Source organism: Stegostoma tigrinum, unplaced genomic scaffold (assembly GCF_030684315.1).
Source record: "Stegostoma tigrinum isolate sSteTig4 unplaced genomic scaffold, sSteTig4.hap1 scaffold_182, whole genome shotgun sequence".
In the NCBI taxonomy this organism is placed as follows: Eukaryota; Metazoa; Chordata; class Chondrichthyes; order Orectolobiformes; family Stegostomatidae; genus Stegostoma; species Stegostoma tigrinum.
Window position 1 is genome coordinate 1 of NW_026728122.1, and position 27041 is coordinate 27041.

At 51.1% G+C, this 27041-nt stretch overlaps 1 protein-coding gene across 6 annotated transcripts in view; it reads left to right on the plus strand.

Annotated features, from left to right (window-relative positions):
- The first annotated feature begins 12 nt into the window (after positions 1 to 12).
- Positions 13 to 27041, plus strand: part of LOC132207864 (utrophin-like) — a 200034-nt gene continuing 173005 nt past the window's right edge. The window contains exons 1-3 of one of the 6 annotated variants that reach the window (XM_059643701.1): positions 13 to 145; positions 20055 to 20191; positions 21970 to 22128. Coding sequence is in view for 2 of the 6 variants with exons in the window: in XM_059643707.1 (XP_059499690.1) it covers positions 20038 to 20191 (154 nt within the window). In the remaining 4 variants the exon portion in view is untranslated. Of the gene's footprint in view, positions 146 to 10649; positions 10798 to 17946; positions 20192 to 21969; positions 22129 to 27041 lie in introns of those variants that run through there. The other 5 variants (XM_059643702.1, XM_059643708.1, XM_059643700.1 and 2 more) reach the window with 5 other exon arrangements.

A 27041-nucleotide genomic window follows, 5' to 3' on the forward strand; every position in this document is an offset into this window, starting at 1 on the left:
CATTTGAGACAACATCAGGTGAAGATGTGCGTGATTTCAGCAAGGTGCTGAAAAATAAGTTCAGATCAAAGAAACACTTGGCCAAACATCCTCGCTTGAGTTATTTACTAGTACAAACAGTTCTAGAAGGCGAGAAGCTTGAGAGGTAAGTTTATTGATGTGAGATTTACGAACATATCAGTGCTCATGTGAGAGTTGACAAATATTGCAGCATGATTCATTCTGCAGCTTTGCAGGAGAGTGAGGTTGTCCATTTGCGCATATGTCAGAAGTACACAATACAAAAACAAGGGGGGCTTAACTGATATCATTGGACCTCTCGCCTTCAAACAGTGTACTTACTCAGAGAGTACATCTGCTGATGACTGGGCCCCTGCAGTCCTCTCCCGCTCACAGGGACTGGCCCCCGCAGCCCTGTCCCGCTGACAGCGATTTCCCCCGCAGCCCTGTCCCGCTGACAGGGACTGTCCCCGCAGCCCTGTCCCGCTGACAGGGACTGTCCCCCGCAGCCCTGTCCCGCTGACAGGGACTGTCCCCCGCAGCCCTGTCCCGCTGACAGGGACTGTCCCCCGCAGCCCTGTCCCGCTGACAGGGACTGTCCCCCGCAGCCCGGACCCGCTCACAGGACTGTCCCCCGCAGCCCGGACCCGCTCACAGGGACTGTCCCCCGCAGCCCGGACCCGCTCTCAGGGACTGTCCCCCGCAGCCTGTCCCGCTGACAGCGGTTTGCCACCGCAGCTGGACCCGCTCACAGGGCTGGCCCCCGCAGCCCGGACCCGCTCACAAGGGCTTGCCCCCGCAGCCCGACCCGCTCACAGGGACCGCCCCCCGCAGCCCTGACGCGCTCACAGGGACTTGCCCCCCGCAGCCCTGACGCGCTCTCAGGGACTTGCCCCCCGCAGTCCTGAGACGCTCACAGTGACTGGCCCCCGCACTCCTGACCCGCTCACAGCGACTTGCCCCCGCTGTCCTGACCCCTCGCAGCGACTTGCCCTCCGCTGTAATCCCCTCACCTTCCCTCTCCTTCCCCTCGCTTCCTGCCCCGCTCCTCCTGACTCCCCCGCTGTCCTGCCCCCTCGCCCGACTCCCCGCAGCCTTACCCCTCGCTCGACTCCCTCTCCACGACTCCCCACTACTTCCCTTCCCTCTCCCATCCGCCCACTTGCCTCCCCGCTGTCCTGACCCGCTCCGCAGCGACTTGCCCCCGCTGTCCTGACCCGCTCTCACGACTTGCCCCCGCTGTCCTGACCCGCTCATCAATCCCCTGTCCTCCCGCTCCAGACTCCCCGCAGTCGACCCCTTGCCTCCCTCTGTCCTGACCCGCTCCTCATCGACTTGCCCTCTTCACTCCCCTCCATCATCCTCTCCCCTCAGTCCCTACCCCTCCAGCTACTCCCTCGTCCTGATCCGCTCGCATCGACCCTTCCCCTCGTCCTGATCCCTCTCAGCGACTTGCCCCCTCGTCCTGATCCGCTCGCAGCGACTTGCCCCCTCGTCCTATCCCTCAGCGACTTGCCCCTCGTCCTGACAATCTCATCCCCGACTTGCCCCCTCGTCCTGACCTCACAGCGACTGCCCCTCAGTCCCACACCTCTCAAGCACCCCACCCACCCTCCTCCCCCTCCCCCCCAACCATCTTCCTCCTCCACCCCCCCACCCTCCTCCCCTTCCACCCCCCCACCCTCCACCCTCCCCCCCCCACCCACCCCACCACCCCCCACCCACCACCAACCCCCCCCCCCCCCACCAACCCACACCCCCCCCCACCACCCCCCCCCACCAATCCCCCCCCCCACCCACCACCCTCCTCCCCCCACACCCAACCCCCCCACCTCCTCCAACCCACCCCCCCTCCTCCAACCCCACCCCCCCCTCCTTCCACCCCCACCCTCCCCCCTCCACCCCAACCCCCCCCCCCACCACCACCACCCTCCCCCCCACCCCACCCTCCTCCTCCACCCCCACCCTCCTCCTCCTTCCACCCCCACCCTCCTCCTCCTTCCACCCCCACCCTCCCCTCCTTCCACCCCACCCTCCTCCTCCTTCCACCCCCACCCTCCTCCACCTTCCACCCCCACCCTCCTCCTCCTTCCACCCCCACCCTCCTAATCCTTCCACCCCCACCCTCCTAATCCTTCCACCCCCACCCTCCTAATCTTTCCACCCCCCACCCTCCTAATCTTTCCACCCCCCACCCTCCTAATCTTTCCACCCCCCACCCTCCTAATCTTTCCACCCCCACCCTCCTAATCTTTCCACCCCCACCCTCCTAATCTTTCACCCCCACCCTCCTAATCTTTCCACCCCACCCTCCTAATCTTTCCACCCCCACCCTCCTAATCCTTCCACCCCCACCCTCCTAATCCTTCCACCCCAAACCCCCTCCTCCTTTCCCCCACCGTCCTCTTCCTTTCCCCATCACCCCCACTTTCTCCCCCCAACCCCCCTCCTTTCTCCCCCCAACCCCCCTTTCCCGACCCCCCTCCTCCTTCCACCCCCCCCACCCTCCTCCTCCTTCCACCCCCCCACCCCCCTCCTCCTTCCACCCCCCCCACCACCCTCCTCCTTCCACCCCCCCACCCCCCCACCCTCCTCCACAACCTCCTTTGCCCCCACTCTCCACCTCCCCCTCAGCACCCACCTCCTCCTTCCCCTCCCCCTCCTCTTTCTCCCCCCACCCCCTCCTCTTTCTCCCCCCACCCCCCTCCTCCTTCTCCCCCCACCCCCCTCCTCCTTCCAGCCCCTAGCCGCCGCCTCCTTCCAGCCCCTAGCCTCCTCCTCATTCCCCCAACCCCCCTCATTCTCTGCCCCACCCTCCTCCTCCTCCTTTTCCCCAACCCCCTCCTTCCCCCCTACCACCCTCCTCCTTCCTTCCTACCACCCTCCTCCTTCCACCCCTACCCTCCTCCTCATTCCCCCCCCACCCTCCTCCTTCCCCCCCCCCCAACCCTCCTCTTGCTCCTCCTTTGTTATCACCGAGTAGGAGGAGGAGTGGGCTGGGGGGCAATGGAGGAGTTGAGGAGGAGGAGAGACAAGGGGAACTGCAGATGCTGGAGAATCCACATGAACCAAGTGTTGAGCTGGATGAACACAGCAGGCCAAGCAGCATCTCAGGAGCTAAAAGCTGACGTTTCGGGCCTAGACCCTTCTTCAGAGACGGGGATGGGGAGAGGGAACTGGAATAAATAGGGAGAGAGAGAGAGGTGGACCGAAGAAGGAGCGAAAACAAGATAGGTATTGAGGAGAGTATAGGTGAGGTCGGGTGAGGATAGGTCAGTCCAGGGAAGATGGATAGGTCAAGGAGGCAGGATGAGGTAGAGGTAGGAAATGGAGGTGTGGCTTGAGGTGGGACAGAGGGATGGGTGAGAGGAAGAACAGGGTTGGGATGCAGTGCGGGGAGGGGACGAGCTGAGCTGGTTTTGGGATGCAGTTGGGGGAGGGACGAGCTGAGCTGGTTTTGGGATGCAGTGGGGGAAGGGGAGATTTTGAAGCTTGTTTTCTCTCCATCTTCGGTCCGCCTCCCCCTCTCTCCCTATTAATTCCAGTTCCCCACCCCATCCCCGTCTGTGATAGAGGGTCTGGGCCCGAAACGTCAGCTTTTGTGCTCCAGAGATGCTGCTTGGCCTGTTGTGTTCATCCAGCTCCACGCTTTGTTAACGTGGATTCTCCAGCATCTGCAGTTCCCATTATCTTTCCCCCCACCACCACCTCCTCCCCCCGACCACCCTCCTCCTCATCCTCCTCCTTACCCTCTCCCTCTCCTGCCTCCTCCTCCTCGACTCCTCCACTCCCCCCACCCTCCTCCTCCTCCTCCTCCTCCACTCCCACCACCCTCCTCCTCCTCCTCCACTCCCACCACCCTCCTCCTCCTCCTCCACTCCCACCACCCTCCTCCTCCTCCTCCACTCCCACCACCCTCCTCCTCCTCCTCCACTCCCACCACCCTCCTCCTCCTCCTCCTCCTCCTCCTCTCCCACCACCCTCCTCCTCCTCCTCCTCCTCCTCCTCCTCTTCCTCTTCCTCCACTCCCACCACCCTCCTCCTCCTCCTCCACTCCCACCGTCCTCCTCGTCCTCCTCGTCCACTCCCCCCACCCTCCTCCTCCTCCTCCTCCTCTTCCTCCACTCCCACCACCCTCCTCCTCCTCCACTCCCACCGTCCTCCTCGTCCTCCTCCACTCCCCCCACCCTCCTCCTCCTCCTCCTTCTCTCCCACCACCCTCCTCCTCCTCCTCCTCCTCCACTCCCCCCACCCCTCCTCCTCCTCCTCCTCCTCCTCCCCCCGACCATCCTTCCTCTCACCCCCACCCTCTTCCACCCCCTCCTTTACCCCCCCCACCCTCTTCCTCCTTCTTCCCGCCCCACCCCCCCTTCTTCCCGCCCCACCCTCCCCTTCTTCCCGCCCCACCCTCCTCCTTCCGACCCCCAACCCCCCCTCCTTTGACCATACCCTTCCTAGTCCTTCCCCTCCACCCTTTCTACTACTCCTCGTTTCCCCACCCTCCTGCTCCTCCTCCTATTCCCCCCACCCTCCGCCACCCTCTCCTCCTCACAGCCACTTGCCCCTTCCGTCCTCACCCGCGCACAGCCACTTGGCCCTGCAGTACTTAGCAACTGACAGCGACATGCCTCCTCTGTCATTACCCGTCCCCAGCCTCTTGCCACTGCTGTCCTGACCCCCTCAAAGCCTCTTGCCCCTGCAGTCTTCACCCGTCCACGGCGACTTGCCCTTTCCGTCCTGACTCGCTCACGGCTATTTGACACCGCAGCCCTGTCCCGCTCAAAGCACTGGCCCCCGCAGCCCTGTCCCACTGTCTGCTATTTGCCCCCGCACCCCTGACCCACTGACAGCGATTTGCCCCCGCAGCCCTGTCCCGCTCACGGGGACCGGCCCCCGCAGCCCTGTCCCGCTCACGGGGACCGGCCCCCGCAGCCCTGTCCCGCTCACGGGGACCGGCCCCCGCAGCCCTGTCCCGCTCACGGGGACCAGCTCCCCCACACCCCTAACCCGCGGACAGCTGTTTGCCACCACAGCCCTGAACCGCTCACAGGGTCTTGCCCCCGCACCCGGACCCCCTGACCCGCTGACAGGGACTGTCCCCCGCAGCCCTGTCCCGCTGACAGCTATTTGACACCACAGCCCTGTCCCGTTCAAAGGCACTGGCCCCCGCAGCCCTGTCCCGCTGACAGCTATTTGACACCGCAGCCCTGTCCCGTTCAAAGGCACTGGCCCCCGCAGCCCTGTCCCGCTGACAGCTATTTGCCCCCGCAGCCCTGTCCCGCTCACAGGGACTGGCCCCCGCAGCCCTGTCCCGCTCACAGGGACTGGCCCCCGCAGCCTGGACCTGCTCAGAGGGAGGGTCCCCCGCAGCCCTGACCCGCTCACGGGGACCGGCCACCGCAGCCCTGACCCGCTCACGGGGACCGGCCACCGCAGCCCTGACCCGCTCACGGGGATCGGCCCCCGCAGCCCGGACCTGCTCACAGGGAGGGTCCCCCGCAGCCCTGTCACGCTCACAGGGATTTGCCACCACAGCCCTGACGTGCTCACAGGGATTTGCCACCGCAGCCCTGACCCGCTCACAGGGATTTGCCACCGCAGCCCTGACCCGCTCACAGGGACTGTCCCCCGCAGCCCTGACCCGCTCACAGGGACTGTCCCCCGCAGCCCTGTCGCGCTCACGGGGACCGGCTCCCCCGCACCCCTGACCCGCGGACAGCTATTTGACACCGCAGCCCTGACCCGCTCACAGCTATTTGACACTATGTTGTGCCCACTTTGCCCATGTGTTCAAGGGTAGTATGTTCGGATGGACGGAGGACTGCATCGTAAATAGAAGTAGAGTCGTAGCAGCAGGATGGTAACTTACAAGTCATGTACAGCCACAGAGCGAGTGCTGCGGAGGCCGGACACCTCATGTTGACTGGGTTGATTTCGGAAATGGCGGAGGGGATTGCTATGCTTAGGAAAGTTGGGCTACATTCATTGGAGTTTATAAGATTGAAAAAAATCTTATGTTTTCGCCATTTAAGATTGTTAAGAGGCTTGATAGTGTATATCCGTAGAGATTACTCCCATTTGTGAAAGATTTTACGACCAGAGGCCACATTTTCAAATTGGCTGCCTATTAATTCAGGGAAGAATTACTTCTTTCAGGTTGTAGCAATTTATTGAACACTTCAACCAAGAGTTCAGGCAGACCCTCTAATAAGAGACACCTCCTCTGTATTAATTCTCTAGATTTGACAGAAGATCGGCCCTGTGAGAGGGTCAGTACTGAGGTATTGAAGCTTTGTCAGAAGGCGAATAATGAGTGCGGGCACTGAAGAAGTGCCTCATTGACAGGGGTTCAGTCCTGACCCCTGTGAGAGTTCATCATTGTCAGATGGTCAATACTGAGACAATGCTTCCTTGTAAAAGGATCAGCACTAAAGATCTGCCACACATTTTTAGTGTCAGTATTGAGGAAATGCAGCAATATGAGAGGGTCCAAACTGTGGGAGTGCATTATTGTCAGAAGGTCAAGACTGAGGCAACACCTCATTCTAAGGTGAGGCAATGCCATACAAATAGAAGGTCAGTCCTGAGATATTGCTACTGTGAGAGGGTCAGAAATAAAGGTGCCTCCTTGTCTGATGGTCAGAACTGAGGGATTGAAGCATTGTCAGAGCTTCAATACCGAGGCCTTGCTTCGTTGTCAAAGGATCAAATCTGTGGGAGTGCGATATTGTCAGAGGATCAATGCTGAGGCAGTGCCTCATAATAATGGTGTGTTTTTGATGACAGCGTGCATCGAAGTGGTTCTTTTGTGATTCTATCAAGTGCAGTTCAAGGAATGCTTGCCAATTTTCTGAAAGATGAACATTTATTGAGGAAATAAAAGATGGAGAAAGAGTAATTAAAAAGAATAACAAGTAGAGAGTAAAAAAGAATAAGCCTCATGTTCTTGTGGCCGTGAGGGACCCCTCGATCAATGGCTGGCCTGGAGGCTGAGTTTGTTCCTGGCACCGTTCGCGGTCTCATTCCGAGATGACGTCCAGTGCCGAGGAACAAAATGCTCCCTCTGCTCCGGTGTAACAAACGACTTGGCAAAGAAAAAAACCAGTTACAGAAATAAAATTAACTGTAAAACAGGAATGCTGACAGGACTCATTCAAAGTCAACCATTTCGCAAATATCAAGAAATGTTACCCTTCAGCCCATCCTATTCATGGGGTTGGAACTGCTAGTACCACACGAATGCAGCATCACGACTGAGGCAATGCAGCACTGTGCGAGGGTCAGTATTAAGGGTCAGTTTTGAGGCAGTGCCTTGATGTTATGCAGTCAGAACATTATTGCCACATGTTCAATACAGACAGTGTGTTGACCCTCTGTCAATGCTTCAATGCCTCAGTGCCTACCCTCTGATAATGAATCACTCCAACAGTTCTGACCCTATCTTGCAAGACCTCAGTATGACCTTTCTGACCCTATTACAGTGGGCCACTGCTGCAGTATTGACCATCTGATAATGATGCAATACCTCAGTTCTGACCCTCCTGGCAGTTGTGCAACACCTCAGTCCGCACCCTTTCATCATTCGGCACTTGCTCAATTATGAGCCCTTTGTGAGTTAGTTGTGAGGCAAGACTTCATTGCTGCAGTGTCAGTGCTGAGAGCGGGCCTTTTTATTAGCTCATCAGTACCTAAGGTACTGGCTAATTGTCAGCAGGTCAGTTCTGAGGCAGCGTCTCTTTGCCCGAACCCTGACTCTAAACCCAGCCTCAGCCCTAAACCCATACAAACGCTCGCCTCAGGCTAAACCTCACCTCAGCATTAACCCTAACCCTAACCCTAACCCTATCCTCAGCGTAAACCTTCCCTGCCCTCAGCCCTAATGCTGATCCTCAGGCCGAACATCTAGTCTCAGCCCTAAAGTGAGCCTCAGTCCTACCACTAGCTGTGGCCTCAGCCCTAAAATGAACCGTAACACACAGCCCCAATTAACGCTTAGCCTCAACCCCAACCCTCGCCTAAGCTCCAAGTCTAACCTCAGCCCTCACCTAACCCCCAATACTTGCCTGCCAGAGAGTTAGTACTGATGAAGTGCTTTAGTTTCAGAGATTTAGTCCTGAGAATGCGCTTCGTTTTCAGAGTGACCATCTGAAACAGCGTCTCATTGAAATGGGGTCAGAATTGCTGGAATGCTACATGGAATGGTGACAGATTGTAGGACTGTCGGTGGGTCAGATCTGAGGTAGTGCATCAACGGTGGATGGTCAGTCTTGAGGGAGTTCAGAGGATCAACGAAGAGGGAATGCCTCAATGCAGTGGCGACAGAACTGAGAGAGGGCCACAGGATTAGAGATATGCCACATGATTGGAGATGGTAGGAAGTGCCTCATTGTCAGCAGGTCCGTTTTGTGGCCGGTCGCCATAGCTGGAGAGTCAGTTCTGAGGCAGTGCGTCTTTGTCAGAGGGTCTGTACTGAAGCAGTGCCTCATTATTCGAGAGGGTTTGGTGTGAGGCAGTATCTGATTGGTGCAAGGTCAGCCCTAAGGGAGTGCCTCTTTGTCAGAGGGTCAGTCCTGAGTTAGCGACTCATTGTGAGGAGTTCAGAATTGAGGGACTGACACGTGATGAGAGGGTCAAAACGGAGGTAGTGTGGCTGTATCTGACAGTCCGAAGGGAGTGCCATTGTTAGAAGGTCAGTTCTGAGAAACTGCCTCCGTGTAATGGCATCAGCATTGAAGCTAACCACGTGACGAGCCGATAAAAACTAAGTTATTGCAGGAGCATCAGAGGGCCAGATCTGTAGGAGTGCATTATTTTCAGAGGTGAATACTGAGGCACAGCCTCAGTGTAAGGGGGTCAAAATTAAGGGAGTGCCACACAATTACAGGGCAGTACGGAAGTATTACAGCACTGTGTGCGGCGCAGAATCGATGGAGTGCATCATTGTTATCCAGCCACAAGTGAGGCAGCGCCTCATTGTAATGGATCAGAATAGGGTCAGTACTGAGAGTCAGTACAGAGGTAGTGCAGAACTGTGGAGGTGTCAGAACTGAGGGAGAGCACCATTGTCAGCTGGTCAAAAGTGCCCCATTGTCATAAGATCAGAACTGAGGGTGTGCTGCACGATGAGAGGGTCAATATAGAGGAAGTGACTCTTTGTCAGTGTTAATACTGAAGTATGACCTCATCTTGAGGGGATCAGGCTTCAGAGAATGCACTGTTGTCAGAGGGTCGGCACTGCAGCAGGGCTATGTTGTAAGGGGGTCAGAATTGAAGGAGTGCCACCCATTTTAGAAGGTCAGTACAGAGGTAATCTAGCACTGTCAGAGGTAAGTCCTGATGGAGTGCCTCATTGTCATTGGATCAGTTTTCAGGCAGTACCTCTTTGGCAGAGCGTCAGTACTGACGCAGTGCCTGATTGTAATGGGATCAGAATTCAAGGAGTGCCACTGCCTCACTGAGGTACTGCAGCTCTATCAGAGGGTCAGTGGCCTATTGTCAGAGGGTCTGTTTGAGCCAGTGCCTACTTGGCAGAGTGTCAGCAATTAGGGAGTTTGCCTTTATCAGAGGGTCAGCACTAGAGAGTGCATTTGTAGCAGCGTGTCAATAGTCAGCCTTGTCCGCCCAAGTCCAACACCAGCACCTCCACATCATCCGCCCACCCTGAGGACTGACCCTCCACCAATGATCTACTGCCTCACACTGGACTGACCAACAATGAGACACTGTCCCTCCAGACCCCCTGACAAAGAAGCAGTGCCTCAGGACTGACTGTCAGGCAAGGAAGGCTCTCTGTCAGTACTGACCCTCTCACAAGGAGACACTGCCTCAGATCATGACCCTCTGACAATAATGCACGCCACAGTTCAGATTCTATGACGCTGTTGCAGTACCTCAGTACTGAGTCTCTGTTAGTGTGGCACTGCTTCAATTCTGACCCTTCTATAATGAGACACTGCCTCAGTATCAACAGTCTGACAATAGTTCACTCCCACTATTCTGATGCTCTGACAGTGCTGCTATACCTCAGTACTCACTAATTAACAATGAGGGTTAGTGTGAGAGGGTGGCGAGGGTTAGGGTTTGGGTTAGGACCAAGGCTAGGGGTTAGGTGTGAGGATTGGACGAGGTTTTGGATGAGGGTAGAGTTAGGGTGAGGGATGAGACTTGTGTTAGGGTGACTAATGAGGTTAAGTTTGGAGTTCGGGGTAGGGCTCGGGAGAGGTTTTGGGTTAAGGCTGAGGTTAGGCTTCGGGCTGAGTCTATGGTTAGGGTTAGAGCTCAGACCACATTTAGGTTTGGGGCTGAGGCTTCTGCTTAGGTTGAGGGTGAGTGTTAGGCCTGAGGCTAGGCTTAGGCCTGAAGCCACGGTTAGGTTTGGGGTTGGACTGATTAGACCCACTCTGACCCATTACAATGAGGTACTACCACAGAACTGACTCTGTCGATAAAGAACATGAGATGCTGTCAGCTTGTCCAATCAGAAGTCCAATATTAAGGAAATAGTGCACTGTTGGAGAGTTGATAAATATAATATAATATAAAGGGAGTGCTGCACTGTCAGAGGGTTAATGACGTGGGAGTGCTGAAATAGCGCAGAATCAGACCTGAGAGAGTGCTGCACGTTCAGAGAGTTAGGACTGAGAGAGTGCTATAATGTCAGAGGATTGATATCAAGAGGCACCGCCGAAGGATCAGTAGCGCAGTACTGTCCGAAGGCCAATATTGAGAGAGTTCTGCTGCGTCGGTGGGGGTCGATATTACAGAATTGCGACACTATCAGTGTATGGATGTCAGACGGTCAGTTCTGAGGGAGGGCTATGCTGTTGGAGGGTCAATATTGAGTGTGTGCGCGACACTCAGATGATCACTTTGTTGGAGTTCTGCACTGTAACGGAGTGCCACACCGGCAGCGGGTTAATATTAAGGGAGTGCTGCACTGTCAGAGGGTTAAAGATGAGGGAGGGCTTCTCTTTGTGGGGGTGGGTATGAAAGAGAACCTCCCGTTCGGGGATCAATATTAATGTTGTAGAGTCAGTAGAGAGGCAGTGCTGCACTGTGGAGGGTCAATAAGAAGCATGTAGCTCCACTGGCAAGGTGCCAGTGATGACAGAATGCTGCACTGCCAGAGGATCAGCAGTGAGGGAAAACTGTATTGTCAGAGTGTCTTCGTCAAGAAAGTGCCACTCTGTCGGAAGGCCAATATTAAGGGAGTGCTGCACTGTCACAGGATCAATATTAGGGGTGTGCTGCACTAACAGAGGGTCAGTGTTGATTGAATGCTTGACTGTTGCAGAGCCAGGACTGAGGGAATCCTGCATCGTTCCGGTGTCATCATTGAGGGAGTGCTGCACTGTTAAAGGGCCGATAGTAAGGGAGTGTGACACTGTCAAAGGTGGGCTACAGTATCAGAGGGTGAGTAATGAGGGAATGCTGCGCTGTCGGAGGGTCAGCACTGAGGTGGGCTGTACTGTCAGATCGTCAATGTAAATAATAATGTCAGGGGAGTGCTGCATTGTGAGTTGGTCCATATTAAGGGAACGCTGAAACTGTCAGTGATGCTCAGGGTGTGCAACACTGTCAGAGGGAGTGATGTACTCTGAGTGTCAGCACGGAGGCTGACCTTCACTGTAATTGTGTCAGAATTAAAAGACCGGTCAGAGGATATAAACTGAGGCATTTCAGAGCCATCAGAAGGTCGAAACTGAGGTGTTTCAGATCAGTTTGAGGGTGCCTCATTTTAATGTGGTCAGACTTGAGCAAGTGCTTCATTGTCAGAGGCTCAGAACCAAGTGAATGCCTCGTTATCAGACACTGTCCTAAAGAGGGCCTTGTTGTTGGTGGCTGTGTTGTAAGGCAATTCCTCATTGCTGCAGGATCAGCCTTGAGAGTGTGCCAGTCTGGAAGGAGTGCCTAAAAACTGAGAGTGCGCTACACAATTCGAGATTCAGCGCTGAGTAAGTGCCTCATTGTCACAGAGTTGGTTCTGAGGCAGGGTCACATTGCCTTAGGGTCAATTCTGAGGGTGTATGAGGAGCAGACTGTAAATACTGAGTCAGTAGCTCAGTGCATTGGATTCAGAGTTGATGGAGTACAAGATGATTAGAAGTTCAGTCCTGAAGTATTGCAGCTCTGTCAGAGGATCAGAACTGAGGGGGCAGTGCTTTACTGTCAGCGGATCAGTTCTGAGGCAGTACCTCATTGCTGGAGGGTCAGATGTGGACGAGTGTCACATTGTCAGAAGGCCAGTTCTGAATAAGTGACTTTTTGTCAGAAGGCCAATACTCAGTCAGTGGCTCATTTTGAGCAGATCAGAATTGAGGGTTTGCAACACTTGTCGAGATTCAGTCTGGAGACATTACTGCTACACGCCTGAATTGAGGGAGTGCTGCAAGATTGGAGGGTGAAAATAAACCCGAAAACAGTGACCCCTTTCAATAACCTGTAAAACACAGGGATGACTGTAAATAATCCCTAAAACGCAGAGGCCTTTGTAGGAGTGCCTCAGTGTAATGTTTTCAGAATTGAGGGAGTGCCATGTGATTACAGATTCACTGCTGATGGAGTAGCTCATTGTCACAGGGTCAGTTCTGAGGCAGGGCTGCTTTGCTGGAGGGTCACTTCTGAGTGAGTGTATTAGTATCAGCCCCATGTTGTAGGGACTGTACTTTTCCAGGAAGACAGTTAGAATAATCTTTAATTATAAACTAATCTGAAATACTGTTTGACTTGTTCAGGTTACAATACATGCTGAGTCACCTACAGAATACGCACTTGCTCTCCCTGTCTCTCTCGGTAAGCAAAGGTAGTTTCTTTCAGACTACTCGCAGAAATAAAGTGCTGCGCTGCTGGTCAGTATTGAAGGAATGCTCCATTGTTGGAGGATCAGTACTGAGGGAGTGCTGGACTGTCACAGGGCCAAGATTATGGGTGTGCTGTGCTTTCAGAAGGTCACAAGCAAACAAGCACTGCCAGACATAAAAAACAAAAGAACTGCGGATGCTGTAAGTCGGGAACAAAAAGAAAATTGCCGGAAAATCTCAGCAGGCCTGGCAGCATCTGTGCAGGAGAAAACAGATTCAACGTTTCGAGTCCATTGACCCTTCCTCAGAACTGGGGATCTTCCTCAGAACAGTTCTGAGGAAGGGTCACTGGACCCGAAATGTTATCTCTGTTTTTGCCTCCACAGATGCTGCCAGACCTGCTGAGCTTTTCCAGCACTGCCAGACAACTGACGCTCTGATTGTGAAACACTCCCTCAGTACTGACCCTCCAACACTGCGTACTCTTTGATGACTGATTCTCTGACGGTGCATCTCTGCCACAGTATTAACCCTCCGTCATACTGGTATTCTCTCAGCAATAACACTCTGAGAATGCCATGCTCCCTTACCATTGACATTCTGGCCGTGGGACACCACTTCAAATTTAACCCTTCAGCAGTGCAGCACACACTCATCATTGCCTCTCTGATATTGCAGTGCTGCCTTCATACTGACCCTTTGACAGTGCAGGACACAGTAATATTGAACATCTTCAAGTGCCGCTCTCCCTCAGTGCTGACCCCCCTCTCATTTCTGACCCATTCAGTGTAGCATACCCTTTATTCTGAACCCCTCAGTGCAGCACTCCCTCAACGCTGACCTGCTTCAGTGCTGACCCCCTTCAGTCCTGATACCCCTCAGAACAGCACTCCCGCAGTGCTGACCCCACACTGTGCTGCACTCCCTCAGAGCTCACCCACTTATCGCTGACGACCCCCTCACTTCAGCACTCCCTGATCACCTGGTCGTGCATCACTCCCTTTCTCCGACCCCTCGGACGGTGCAGCACTACGTCAGCGCTGACCCGCCAACAAGATAATGTCAGAGAGATGTACTCCCATCACATTGACCCTCTGAGACTGGAGCATTTTCTAATGTTGGCCCTCTCACAGTGAAGCTCTCCGTTTAGTCCCTCTGACAGGCCGCATGCCTTTTATTACAGGTCTTTTCACAACGCACTGCCCCGTCATCATTGATTCTCTGACAGTGCAGCCCTCTGTTAATATTGAATTTGTGACAGTGCACAACTCCATTAATATTTGCCCTCTGATAGTGCAGCCCTTCCTCAGTCCTGACTCTCTGACAATGCAGCAGTCCCCTAATTACTGTCAGAGGGTCGATACTGAGAGAATGCTGCACTGTCAGAGTCAGCTGCCCGCAGTCCTATCAGACATTCAGTATTGAAGGTATGGGAGAGGGTGAGTGTCAGTGAATTCTGCACTGCAACAGGGCCAACAGTGTTGTCCCATGGCCAGAGTGTCCATGGTAAGGAAGAACTGCAATGTCAATGTAACAGGGTCGGGACTGAGGTCAGAATTGAGACAGTACTGCAGGATTAGAGAGTCAGTGTTGTGGCTGCGGAGCACTCTGAGGTTCAGTACTGAGGGAAAGCTTCATGATCAGTGGGTCAGTTCTAAAGCTGTGCTACTTTGTCAGAGGGCCATACTAATGCAGTGCCTCATTGTAATGGGATAAGAATTGAGGGAATGTCGCACATGCATCACTAGCTCATCATTGACTGTCTAACAGTGCAGCACACTCTTAGTATTGACCTTCCAACAGTGTCGAGCAGTGTGACACATTCAGTATTAAGAGAGTACTGCACTGTCAGAGGGTCAATGATGGGAGAGTGCTGTGCTGTTGGAAGGTGTGTACTGAAAGGGAGCCGCCCTGCCAGAGGGCCTATGTTAAGGCAGTGCAGCATTGTGAGAGGGTCGATATTAAGTGCATGCTCCTGTCTCAGACGGTCAATTTGATGGGACAACATGCCTCTGAAACTAACTTGTTGGAGTGCTGCACCGCCTGAGGGTTCGTCTGAAGGGAGTGATGCCCTGTCAGATGATGAGCTTTCCCTCATCTTTAACCGTCTGACAGTGCAGCACTCCCATAATATTAACCCGCTACCAGTGTGGCACTTGCTTACAATTGAACTTCTGACAGTGCACAAGTCCAACAAAATGATCCTCTTGAGTGTCGCACACACTCAATATTGGCCCTCCAACAGTGCAGCACTCCCTCAGGACTGACCGTCTGACATTGATACGTGGATCGTGTAGCAATCCTGTAATATTGACCCACTGACACAGCAGAACTCCCTCAATATTGTTTTTCTGACAGTATTGCACTCCTGATCCTTCGGCAGTGCCCCTTGATATCAATCTTTTCACATTAGACCACTCCCTCAGCACTAACTCTCTGAATGTGCAGCACTTCTCAGGACTGATTCTGTGATATTTCAGCACTCCCACATCATTAACCCTCTGACAGTGCAGCCCTCCCTTTAGATCAACCCTCCAACAGTGCATTGTTTCCTTAATATTGGACCTCTGATTGTGTGATACTCCCTCAGTGCGAAACTCTGACAATACAGCACTCTCTCTGAAATAACTCTCTGATTAAGCACTTCCTCTGTGCTAACCCTCTGAAAATGGAGCTTTCTCTCATTACTGACCCTTTGCAGTGCCGCACTGCCTCAGTACTCACTCACCACAAGTGCAGCACTCCATTTAGAGTGATCCTCTGACAGTGTGGCACTCCCCTAATATTGGTCCACTGACTGTGTGGCACTCCCTTTATACTGACCTGCTCGCGGTGCATCACTGCTCTAATATCAAACCTGCAGCTCTATCAGAGGGTCTGTCCTGAGCAAGTGCCCCATCGTCAGCATGTCAATTCTGAGGCTGTGCCTCTATATCAGTGAGTCAACATTGAGGTAGCTCCTGACGGTCAGAATTACGGGAGTGCCTCATAGTTAGAGGGTCATTAACTGAGGGACAGCCTCATGATCAGCGGGTCAGTCTTTACGGACTGCCTTATAGCCAGTGTGTCAGTTCTGAGGCAGTGCCCTCAATGTAACAGATTTAGAAATGGGGTAGGGGGCACATGATTAGAAGGTCAGTAGTAAGCTATTGGAACTTTGTCAGAGGGTCAGTACTCAGCGAGTGCCTCATTGACATCGGGTCCAGACAGAGGGTTTGCACTGAGGGAATGCTTCCTTTGTCAGAGATTCAGAAGTGAGAAAGTGCCTCATTGTCAGAGGCTCATTCCTGAGGCAGTGCCTCATTGTCAGAGTGACATAATCAGATAGCACTCCCTCAATTCTAAACCTTAATCCTGACCCTCTGACAATGAAGCACTGCCTCAGGACTGACCCTATGATAATGAAGTGTTCCTCAGGATTGAACCATTGACGATGTGACTCTCCATTCGTGTTGACCTTCTGATAATGGGGTTCTCCTGAAGTACTGACCCTCTGACGGTTGTGCACTGCCTCAGTACTGACCCTCTAAATATCTGCCACTCGGTCAATTCTGACCTCCTTACGATGAGGCATTACCTCAATACTGACTGGGGTGCAGGTCTCTGGCACAGAGTCTGTCGCTCTTGCAACGAAGGGAAGGGGGTATAGGAGGAGAGTGTTAGTCATTGGGGACTGAATAGTTAGAGGGACAGATAGAAGGCTTGTTTGGAACCGAAGAGACTCACGATTGGTGCGTTGCCTCCAGGTGCTAGGGTCCGTGTTGTCTCGGATAGTGTCTTTGGGGTCCTGAAGGGAGAGGGTGACCAGCCCCAAGCCATGGTCCACACAGGTACCAACGACATAGGTAGAAAGAGGGATAGGGACGTCAGGCAGGATTTCAGGGAGCTCCGCTGGAAGCTGAGAGCTCAAACAAACGGAGTGGTTATCTCTGGTTTGTTACCCGTGCCAAGTGATAGCCCACTTTGACAAATGTTGTGCCCTTGTTCAAGAAGGGCAGTAGAGATGAGCCAGGCAATTACAGCCAGTGAGCCTTAGGTCCGTTGCAGGAAAAGTTTTGGAAAGGGTTATAAGAGATCAGGTTTATAATCATCTCGGAAGCAACAATTTGATTGGAGATAGTCAACATGGATTTGTCAAGGGCAGGTCGTGTCTCACAAACCTCATGGAGATTTTGAGGAGGTGACCAAGCATGTGGATGAGAGAAGGCCAGTTGACGATGTGTACATGGACTTCAGTAAAGCCTTTGATAAGGTTCCACACGGTAGGCTATTGGAGAAAATACGGAGCCATGTGATTGAGGGAGATTTAGCAGTTTGGATGAGAAACTGGCTTTCGGTAAAAAGGCAACCAGTGGTGTTTGATGGAAAATATTCAGCCTGGAGTCCGGTTACTAGTGGTGTGCCTCAAGGATCTGTTTTTGGCCCACTGCTGTTTGTCATTTTTATAAATGACTCGGACGCAGGCATCGGTGGATGGGTTAGTAAGTTTGCAAATGACACTAAAGTCGGTGGAGTGGTGGACAATGTGGAAGAATGTCGCATGTTGCAGAGAGACTTGGATAAAGTGCAAAATTGGGCGGAAAGGTGGCAAATGGAGTTCAATGCGAGGTGATTCGCTTTGGGAGGAATAATAGGAAGGTACAATACTGGGCCAATGGAAAGATTCTTGGTAGTGCGGATGTGCAGAGGGACCTTGGCGTCCATGTACATAGATCTCTGAAAGTTGCCACCCATGTTGATCGTGCTGTGAAGAAGGCATACGGTGTGTTCGACTTTATTGGTAGAGGGATTGAGTTCCAGAGCCGTGATGTCATGCTGCAACTGCACAAAACGCTCGTGCGACCTGTTCTGGTCGCTCCATTGCGGGACGAATTCGGAAGCATTGGAAAAGGAGCAAAGGAGATTTACCAGGATGTTGCCTGGTCTGGAGTGAAGGTCTTATGAGAGAAGGCTGAGCGACTCGAGTCTGTCCTCATTGGGGAGAAGAAGGCTAAGAGGGCCTTTAATAGAAACATACAAGACGATCAGAGAAAGATGAGTCAGGGTGGACGGTGAGAGTCTTTTTCCTAGGATGATGATGTTGGCTTGTACAAGGGGGCTCAGCTACAAATTGAGGGGTGATGGATTGAAGACAGATGTCAGAGGCAGGTTCTTTACCCAGAGAGTGGAAAGGGCGTGGAATGCCCTGCCTGTCAATGCAGTTAACTCAGCCACATTCAGGGCATTTGAACAGTCCTTGGATAAGCATATAGATGATGATGGGATAGTGTGAGGGAACGGGCTCAGATTAGTTCACAGGTTGGTGCAACATCGAGGGCTGAAGGACCTGTTCTGCACTGTATTTTTCTATGTTCACAGATGACACTAAAATGAGTGAGAGAGTAAAGTCTGAAGAGGACAATGAAAATCTGCAGAAGGATGCAGAAAGTTTAAGTGAATGGACAAGGGTCTAGCAGATGGAGTCCAATGATGGGAGATGTGAGGGCATCCATTTTGGTAGCAATTATGGAAAAATGGAGTCTTGCTTAAATGGTGAAAAATTGTAGCATGCTGCTCCGCAGAGGGAGCTGGGCAGCCTTGGGTCTGAATCAGGTAGTTTGCAGATGCGGCTGGTAATTGAGACAGCAAATGGAACAGTGTCCTTCATTGCGAGAGTGATGCAGTTTAAAAATCGGGAGGGTATGCTACAGTTGTATAGGGTGCTGGTGAGGCTTGGTGTGGAGTAGTTTGTACAGTTTTAGTCTCCTCACTTGAGAAAGGATGTACTGGCACTGGAGGGGGTGCGAAGGAGGTTCACGAGGTTGATTCCAGAATTAAAAATGTTGCTGTATGGGGAGAGATTGAGTAGACTCCGATTGCAGTCACTGGAATTTAGAAGAATGAGGGGTGATCTAATAGAAACTTTTAAAATTATGAAACAAATGGATCGGAAATTGTTTCCACTGATGGGCGAAATTCCAACTTGGGGGCACAGCCTCAAAATAAGTGTGAACAGATTGAAAACTGAGTTGAGGATGAGCTTCTTCATCCAAAGGGTTGTGAATCTGTGGAATTCTCTGCCCACTGAAACAGTTGAGGTTCCCTTGTTGAATGTTTTGAAAGCCAAAACAGATAGATCTTTGAACAGGAAAGGAATTGAGGGTTATGGTGAATGGGAGGGTAAGTGGAGCTGAGTCCGCAAAAAAGATCAGCGGAACGAGCTGGAAGAGACAGATGGCCTACTCCTGTTTTATTTCTTATGTCCGTATGTCCTTAGATTGCCATCCTTGTCATTCCTCCTTCCCTGGAATAGGCCAGTTCTGAACGCTGATCAGTAGGTCTTTAAATAACTCCCACGTATCAAATGTTGACTTGTTCAATAAAAGCTCCTCCCAATTAATACTGCTCAGCTCCTACCTAACACTGATGTAATTTTCCCTCCCCCAATTTCGTCCCTTCCCACAAGGTCCTGATTATCCATGGCTGTCTTAAAATGTAAGGAGATGCGATCGCCCATTTAAGAAGCTCCTGGTTCACTGTTTTTCCCAAGTGGGAGTCAGCTACAGGCTTTCTTGTTCCACGATGGGGGAGGAAATGGCCGAGAGGTATTATTGCTGGACTGTTAATTCAGAGACTGAGATAACATTCTGGGGACCTGTGTTCAAATCCCAGCACAGCAGATGGTGGAATTTGAATTCAATATAAAAGAAAATCATGAATTAAGAATATAATGATGACCATGAATTCATTGCCAAATGTCAGAAAAACTCACCTGGTTCACTGATGTGCTTTCGGGAAGGAAACTGCCACCCTTACATGATCTGGCCTACATGTGACTGCAGACCCACAGCAATATGATTGACTTTGAACTGTCCCCTGGGCAATTAGGGACGGACAATAAACACTGCGTAGCTCGGGATGTCCTCCTCCCATTAACAAATAAATAAAATTGGATTCTAGATCTTCCGATCCAAGATCGTTTCTTGCTCTCATACTAATTTCTTTGCTTACAGTCACTTTCCCTCCTGCCTGTCTTTTTGGAATGCCGTATAGCCCTGCGCACTTAGCTCCAGTGTTGATCTCCTTGTAACCATGTCTTTGTAATAGCTATAAAATCATGCCCGTCAACCTAGAAATGTGCTATTAATTTGTTGATTTTGTTCTGAATACAATGAGCACGCAAGCAAAGAGCCATGAATTTAGCTTTATCACTTGATTTCACCTCTTGACACTATTTACAGCTGTTTTCTGTTTGTACATGCTTGTCTTTTCCAGTAGCACGCTGAGTATTGTTATCCCGATAGTTCTTTCGTATCAGTCCGTGTGTATTCCTGGGCGAATGTGCTCGTGTGGTCTCAGGAGTTGCGGAGGTCACGGCTCTGGGACAGCCGTTTCATCGCTCTATGCTGCAGGTAAGAAGAAAAGAAAATCTCTTGCTCTGAGCTCTGCAAACCTGGGCAATGTCAAAAGGGAAACAAGGTCAAAAGAATTTAAACAAGAATCTCAAAATTAACTGCTGAATTCATATCAACATTACGGGCATCGCCCAACTTAGTGGCCACAACATCCCACTTTCTATTCTTCACAAACAATCCAAAGGCTGAAGTATCCGTATCCCTCTTAACTTTTATGGTTTTTGAGCTAATTTCTTGTTTCTAACTTGTGCATATTTGTGGTGCCTTATGACTTCTTGCATTTAGCAATTGATAAAACTCACTCTCTCACGAGTTCAGGAGAAGCTAGTTTTATAGAATCCCCAGTGTGGAAACAGGCCACTCAGTTCAATAAGCCCACAGCAACCCTCCAAAGAGCATCCCACCTAGACCCATCCCCATTCCCCTCCTCTATCCCTGTCAGCCTGCATTTCCCATGGCTAATGTACCTAACCTAGACATCCGTGGGCACTGTGGGTAATTCAGCATTGCCAATCCACCTAACCTGCACATCTCTGGACTGTGGGAGGAAACCAGAGCACCCAGCAGAAACCCACACAGAGAAGGGGAGAATGTGCAAACTCCACACAGACAGTCATCGGAGGCTGGAATGGAACTCAGGTCCCTGGTGCTGTGAGGTAGCAGTACTAACTACTGAGTCACCGTGTCACCCTGAGTTATCTTGACTCCTTCTGAAACATAGGAAGGTATCCACAAGACAAAGATCCTTTTTAGTCAGCTTAATTCATACCAACTGAGGTAGATCTAGTTGGGTGTGTAAAGAAGGGGAGTCTTTCACGAGGGAACTTAACAATTTGGGAGACTCAGTCACCGAGGGAGCCTGACCCGAAGACTGGTCAAAACAATAATGATTCGATATGAATTAGTTAGAATGCAGCTGTTAACAGTAATCCTCCATCCCTATGTGGGAGCGAGATTTAACATTCAAAATCAAAACTGAAACTCTTGAACAAGGTAGTTCAAAACAGCCAGTTCTCTGATTGAGGTTGTTGACTTGCTCGCCGAGCTGGCTTCTTCTCATTCAGACGTTTCGTCACCATGATCGGTGACATCATCGGTACAGCCTCCAATGAAACGATGTTATTCTACTCTGTCTGGAATTGACACTGTCCGGTCTGTTACCATGAGTACTGTCATTTCCGGTTTTGATCTGTATGGGTTTGTGTGTGGGGGTCCAATTGTATCTGTTTGTTGGTTGCATTATGGGTGGAGAATCACGCCTCTCAGAGGACACTGCGACAAGGTAACCGTAGTAGCCCAAGCCAAGCATAGACACGCACAGGAATTCCGAGAGGCATGGTTCTGCACCCGTTCTCCAGCCTCACATTCTTGGTCTCTTCAGTCTGAATATGATCACTCAACCATATCCTTGATGACAAACAATAGAGTCTTACTTCCCAAAATCTACAAACAGGACTGTCCAGACAGATCCATTTGTTCTAATGATATCATCTTCTGCTGGAGGGATTCCGAAATGTCTGCATTCTTCCTCAACTGAGCATTCCTTGCATTCGTGGTTGACAGAGCTGTCAGCCACGTCCATTGTGCTGCAGGGTTCCCAAGCGGAATATGAGTTGCTGTTCCTGCAACTTTGGGGTGGCATCATTTGTGGCACTGCAGGAGGCCCATGTTCAGTTTGGTTATGACTTTTGAGGAACGGATGGTCCCTTGGAGATTGAAATTGGAGAAAGATTTCAGGATTTTTTCATGTTCTTGTCTTTCTGTTATGCCCCTAGGAAAAAAGCAATGAAAGTGCCGTTAATGTTTTGCACGGCGAGCTGCTGCACACTAACCGGTCTCACACCATTACCATCACCTTGCCCTTGTGAAGGCAGATATGGATAAGGTTCTCAAAGCTGATAGAAGATTGAAACCACTCTAATCCTGTGACGATGGTAAGTTTCCCTTCTTTAAAAAAAAATGCTTGCAGCTGAATTCGCATAATATAGAGCACAGTGGCTCTGGTTAACACCACTGTCTCAATTCCACCCTTTGGTGACTTTCTGTGTGGAGTTTGCACATTCTCTATGTGCCTGCATGGGTTTTCTCCGGGTGCTCGAGTTTGCTCCCACAGTCAAAAGATGTGCAAGGTCGGTGGATTGGCCGTGCTAAATTTCCCAAGGTGTTCAGTGATGTGTAGGTTAGGTGAGTTATAGGTGGATGGGTCTGGGTGGGATGCTGTGAGGGGCAGTGTGGACATGTTGGGCTGACCGACCTGTTTCCACACTGTAAGGGTTCTCTGATTCATGATTCCATGATTTTACTGAGCGCAAAGGTACAATATTGACTCGTCATATTTGTCTCACCTCTTTACACATTGATAAGAAAGCTTTAATGTCAGTTTCTATGCATTTGCAACTTGTCTGCTGTCTCTGACAAGGCTGACGATATCTCCTTCTCTAATGCACATCTCCTGTCCCCTAACACTGAGAGGTGACACTTGCTTTTCATTTAGTACAATAAAAAAAACAATAGCCTCCATATTACATCCAGCGGCTTCTCTTAACACTCTCACACTGTTCTTTTTTTCCTCCAGGTATTGACCACCCATCATTTCTAATTCCTCATCTCATCTCTCTCTCATGCGCTCTCTCTCTCTCTCTCTCTCATGCACTCTCTCTCTCTCTCTCATGCGTTCTCTCTCTCTCTCTCTCTCTCTCTCTCTCTCTCTCTCTCTCTCTCTCTCTCTCTCTCTCTCCTCTGTCTCTCTCCCTCTGTCTCTCTCCCTCTGTCTCTCTCCCTCTGTCTCTCTCCCTCTGTCTCTCTCCCTCTGTCTCTCTCCCTCTGTCTCTCTCCCTCTGTCTCTCTCCCTCTGTCTCTCTCCCTCTGTCTCTCTCCCTCTGTCTCTCTCCCTCTGTCTCTCTCCCTCTGTCTCTCTCCCTCTGTCTCTCTCCCTCTGTCTCTCTCCCTCTGTCTCTCTCCCTCTGTCTCTCTCCCTCTGTCTCTCTCTCTCTCTCTGTCTCTCTCTCTCTCTCTGTCTTTATCTCTCCTCTCCCTGTTCTCCCCCATCACTTCACTCACAGGCACCAACAGAGGTTCACAGTCACACTATGTTGCACATGCATATTCTGTCCCTCATGCACAAACACACTACACACACACAAAAAAAAGTCAGGAACACAGTCTCTCACGAACACACTCTTGTCACATTCTCACTCATTCATACTCCATACCGTCACACAGTCGTACACGGTCTTGCACACATTCTGTGGCACACTTGCATGCACTGTTGCAGGATCTTTTGCCAATGCTCTCACTCTCAAGTACACACATACTACCACAAATCTCTCCCTCACACACTTAGGTTTGCAAATTCACTTGCTGTCAAGCTCACTCACACTTACAGACACACTCACTCCCTCATGCATGCTGTAACACTCCCTTCTTGTGCTAACTCCCTTTCACACACTCTCAAGCACAGTCACTGGCACACACATTCTGTCGTGCGCACACACGCACTTTCATGCACTGTCTTTGCACTCTTGAGCACAATCATATGCTCACCTCTCTCTTGCACACAGTCAATTTGATTTGAGTCAGAGATAATGGGAGCTGCAGATGCTGGAGAATCCAAGATAATAAAATGTGAGGCTGGATGAACACAGCAGGCCAAGCAGCATCTCTGATGAAGGGTCTTGGCCCGAAACGTCAGCTTTTGTGCTCCTGAGATGCTGCTTGGCCTGCTGTGTTCATCCAGCCTCACATTTTATTATCTTGATTTGAGTCATAATTGTCACATGTGCCCAGGTACAGTGAAAAGTTTTCTTCTGCATGCAGTATAGACAGGTGATATCAAACAAGGCGCATGAGTGAAACGGAACATAGTGACAGCTACAGAGAAGATGCACAGAGAGCAAGATCAAAATTAGATTTAAGCTTTTCAGTGTCCTATTCAGATGTCCAATAACAGCAGTGAAGAAGCTGTTCTTGAATCTTTTCACGCATGTATACAAACTTTTTTTACATCTTCCCTTCAGAAAAAGGGAGAAGAGAGTGTAATTGGCGGGTGAGAAGGGCCTTTGATTATGTCAGTTTCTTTCCCGAGGCAGCGGGAAGTAGAGGTGGAATCAACGAATGGAAGGCTGGTTTGCATGATGGACTATGCTGTGTTCATGACTCTGCAGTTTCTTGTGATCTTAGGAAGAGCAGTTGCCAAACCATGCTGTGACATGCATCCAGATAGGATGCTTTCTCTGGTACATGAATGAAAGTTGACCTTGCGGACACTCCAAATTACCTTAGCCTGCTGGGGAAAGAGAGACATTTGGTGTGCTTTTTTGCCCATTGCGACGATCTGGGTGGACCAGGAGAGATTGTTGGTGATCGACACTCTCAACTATCTCCACCTCAGCAACATCTCTCTCAGTGTCTGATGCAGGCGCTCACACACTCACATTCTGTCACCTATTCTGTCTGTCTGTCTCTCCCTCTCTCCCTCATCGCCCATCTCTCTGTCTCGCTCTCTCTCTCTCTCTGTCTCGCTCTCTCTCTCTCTGTCTCGCGCTCTCTCTCTGTTGCTCTCTCTCTCTGTTGCTCTCTCTCTCGCGCTGTCTCTCTCTCTCGCGCTCTCTCTCTCTCTCGCGCTGTCTCTCTCTCTCTCGCGCTGTCTCTCTCTCTCTCGCGCTGTCTCTCTCTCTCGCGCTGTCTTCTCGCGCGCTCTCTCTTCCTCCCCCACCCCCCAACCTCTCTGGCTCTCTCTCTCTCTCTCTCTCTCTCCCTCTCCCTCTCTCTCTCTCTCTCTCTCTCTCTCTTTTTCTCACACACCAACTCATTGCTCAGTATTCCATGGTATCTGAATTGTTGGAAGAATTAACTTAGACTGAGCGTGGATTTTCTCCCAAATTAGTTATGACAAAGCAGAACCAATTCTGCCTGGAAGAAGAAAGGCAGGAGCCATAATAATTAGGGATTGTTTTGCGAGAGGAACCGTGCTGTGATATGCATCCAGATAGGATGCTTTCTGTGGTACATCAATGAAAGTTGCCCTTGTGGGCACACGCAATTGCCTTAGCCTCCTGTGAAGTAGAGACAACGGTGTGCTTTTTTGCTCATTGCGATGATGTGGATGGACCAGTGAACTAATCTAAGCCCATCCCCCTACACGATCCCATTATCATCCATATGCTTATCCGAGGACTGTTGAAATGCCCCGAATGTGGCTGAGCTAACTGCATTGTCAGGCAGGGGGTTCCACATCCTTACCACTCTCTGAGTAAAGAACCTGCCTCTGATATCTATCTCAAATCTATTATCCCTCACTGTTAAGCTGTGCCCCCGAATACAAGCTGACGTCATCATCCTCGGAAAAAGACCCACACTGTCCACCCTGTCTCATCCACTGATCATCTTGTATGTCTCTATTAAATCCCCTCTGAACCACCTTCTCTCCAATGAGTACAGACCCAAGTCCCTCAGCCTTTCTTCACTCCGGACCAGGCAACATCTCCTCTGCACCTTTTCCAATGCTTCCACATCCTTCCTGTAATGGGGCGACCAGAACTGTACGCAATATTCCAAATGAGACCGCACCAGTTTTTTGGACAGTTGCTCTGGATCTCAATCCCACTGCCAATAAAACCTAAAACACCGGAAGCCGCCTTCACAGCACTATCAACCTGGATGGCAATTTTCAGGGATCGACATAGATCGACACCCTCTGCACAGCATCACTACCAAGAATCTTTCCATTGACCCAATATTCTGCCTTCCTATTATTCATCCCAAAGTGAATCACCTCACATTTATCCGCATTGAACTCCATCTGCCACCTTTCTGCCCAATTCTGCAGTTCATCCAAGTCTACCTGTCACCTGCAACATTCTTCCACATTGTCCACCACTCCACCGACTTGAGTGTCATCTGCAAACTTACTAACCGATCTACCAATGCCTCCGTCCAAGTCATTTATAAAAATGACAAACAGCAGTGGTCCCAAAACAGATCCTTGAGACAAACCAGAAGTCACCAGACTCCAGGCTGAATATTTTCTATCAACCACCACTGGTTGCCTCCTTCGCCAAAGCCAGTTTCTCATCCAACCTGCTAAATCTCCCTCAATCCCATGTCTCCATGTTTTCTCCAATAGCCTACCATGTGGAACCTTATCGAAGGCTTCACTGAAGTCCATGTCCACCACGTCAACTGCCCGACCCTCATCCACATGCTTGGTCACCTTCCAAAATTACTCAATGAGGCTTGTGAGACACGACCTGCCCTTGACAAATCCATGTCGACTATCTCCCATCAAATTGGTGCTTGCTCGATGACTATAAATCCTCTCTCTTATAATCCTTTCCAAAACTTTTCCTGCAACAGACGGAAGGCTCACTGGGTTTATAATTACCTGGGTCATCTCTACTGCCCTCTTTGAACAAGGGCACAACATTTGCAACCCTCCAGCCTTCTGGTACTAAACCTGTAGACAATGAGGATTCAAAGATCAAGGCCAAAGGCTCCGCCACCTCCTCCGTAGCCTCCCAGAGAATCTGAAAGTTTCGAAGGATGCTGCGTTGTATCCGGAGGTTGGTGGGGTGGTACGTTAGGACGAGGGAGACTTTGTTTTGGTTGTTGTTGCGGGGTGGGGTGAGAGAGATTTGTTGCAGGAAATTCTGGAGACACGGTCGAGGGCGTTATCAACCACAGAGCGGTGGAAGTTGTGGTCTTTGAAAAATGAGGACATCTGAGATATACTGGAATAGAATACCTCATCCTGGGAGTGCAGATGCAGAGGCAAAGGAATGGGGAATAGGGGATGAATTGTTGCAGGAATATGGTGAGAGGAGGTGTAATCTTGGTAGCTGTGGGAATT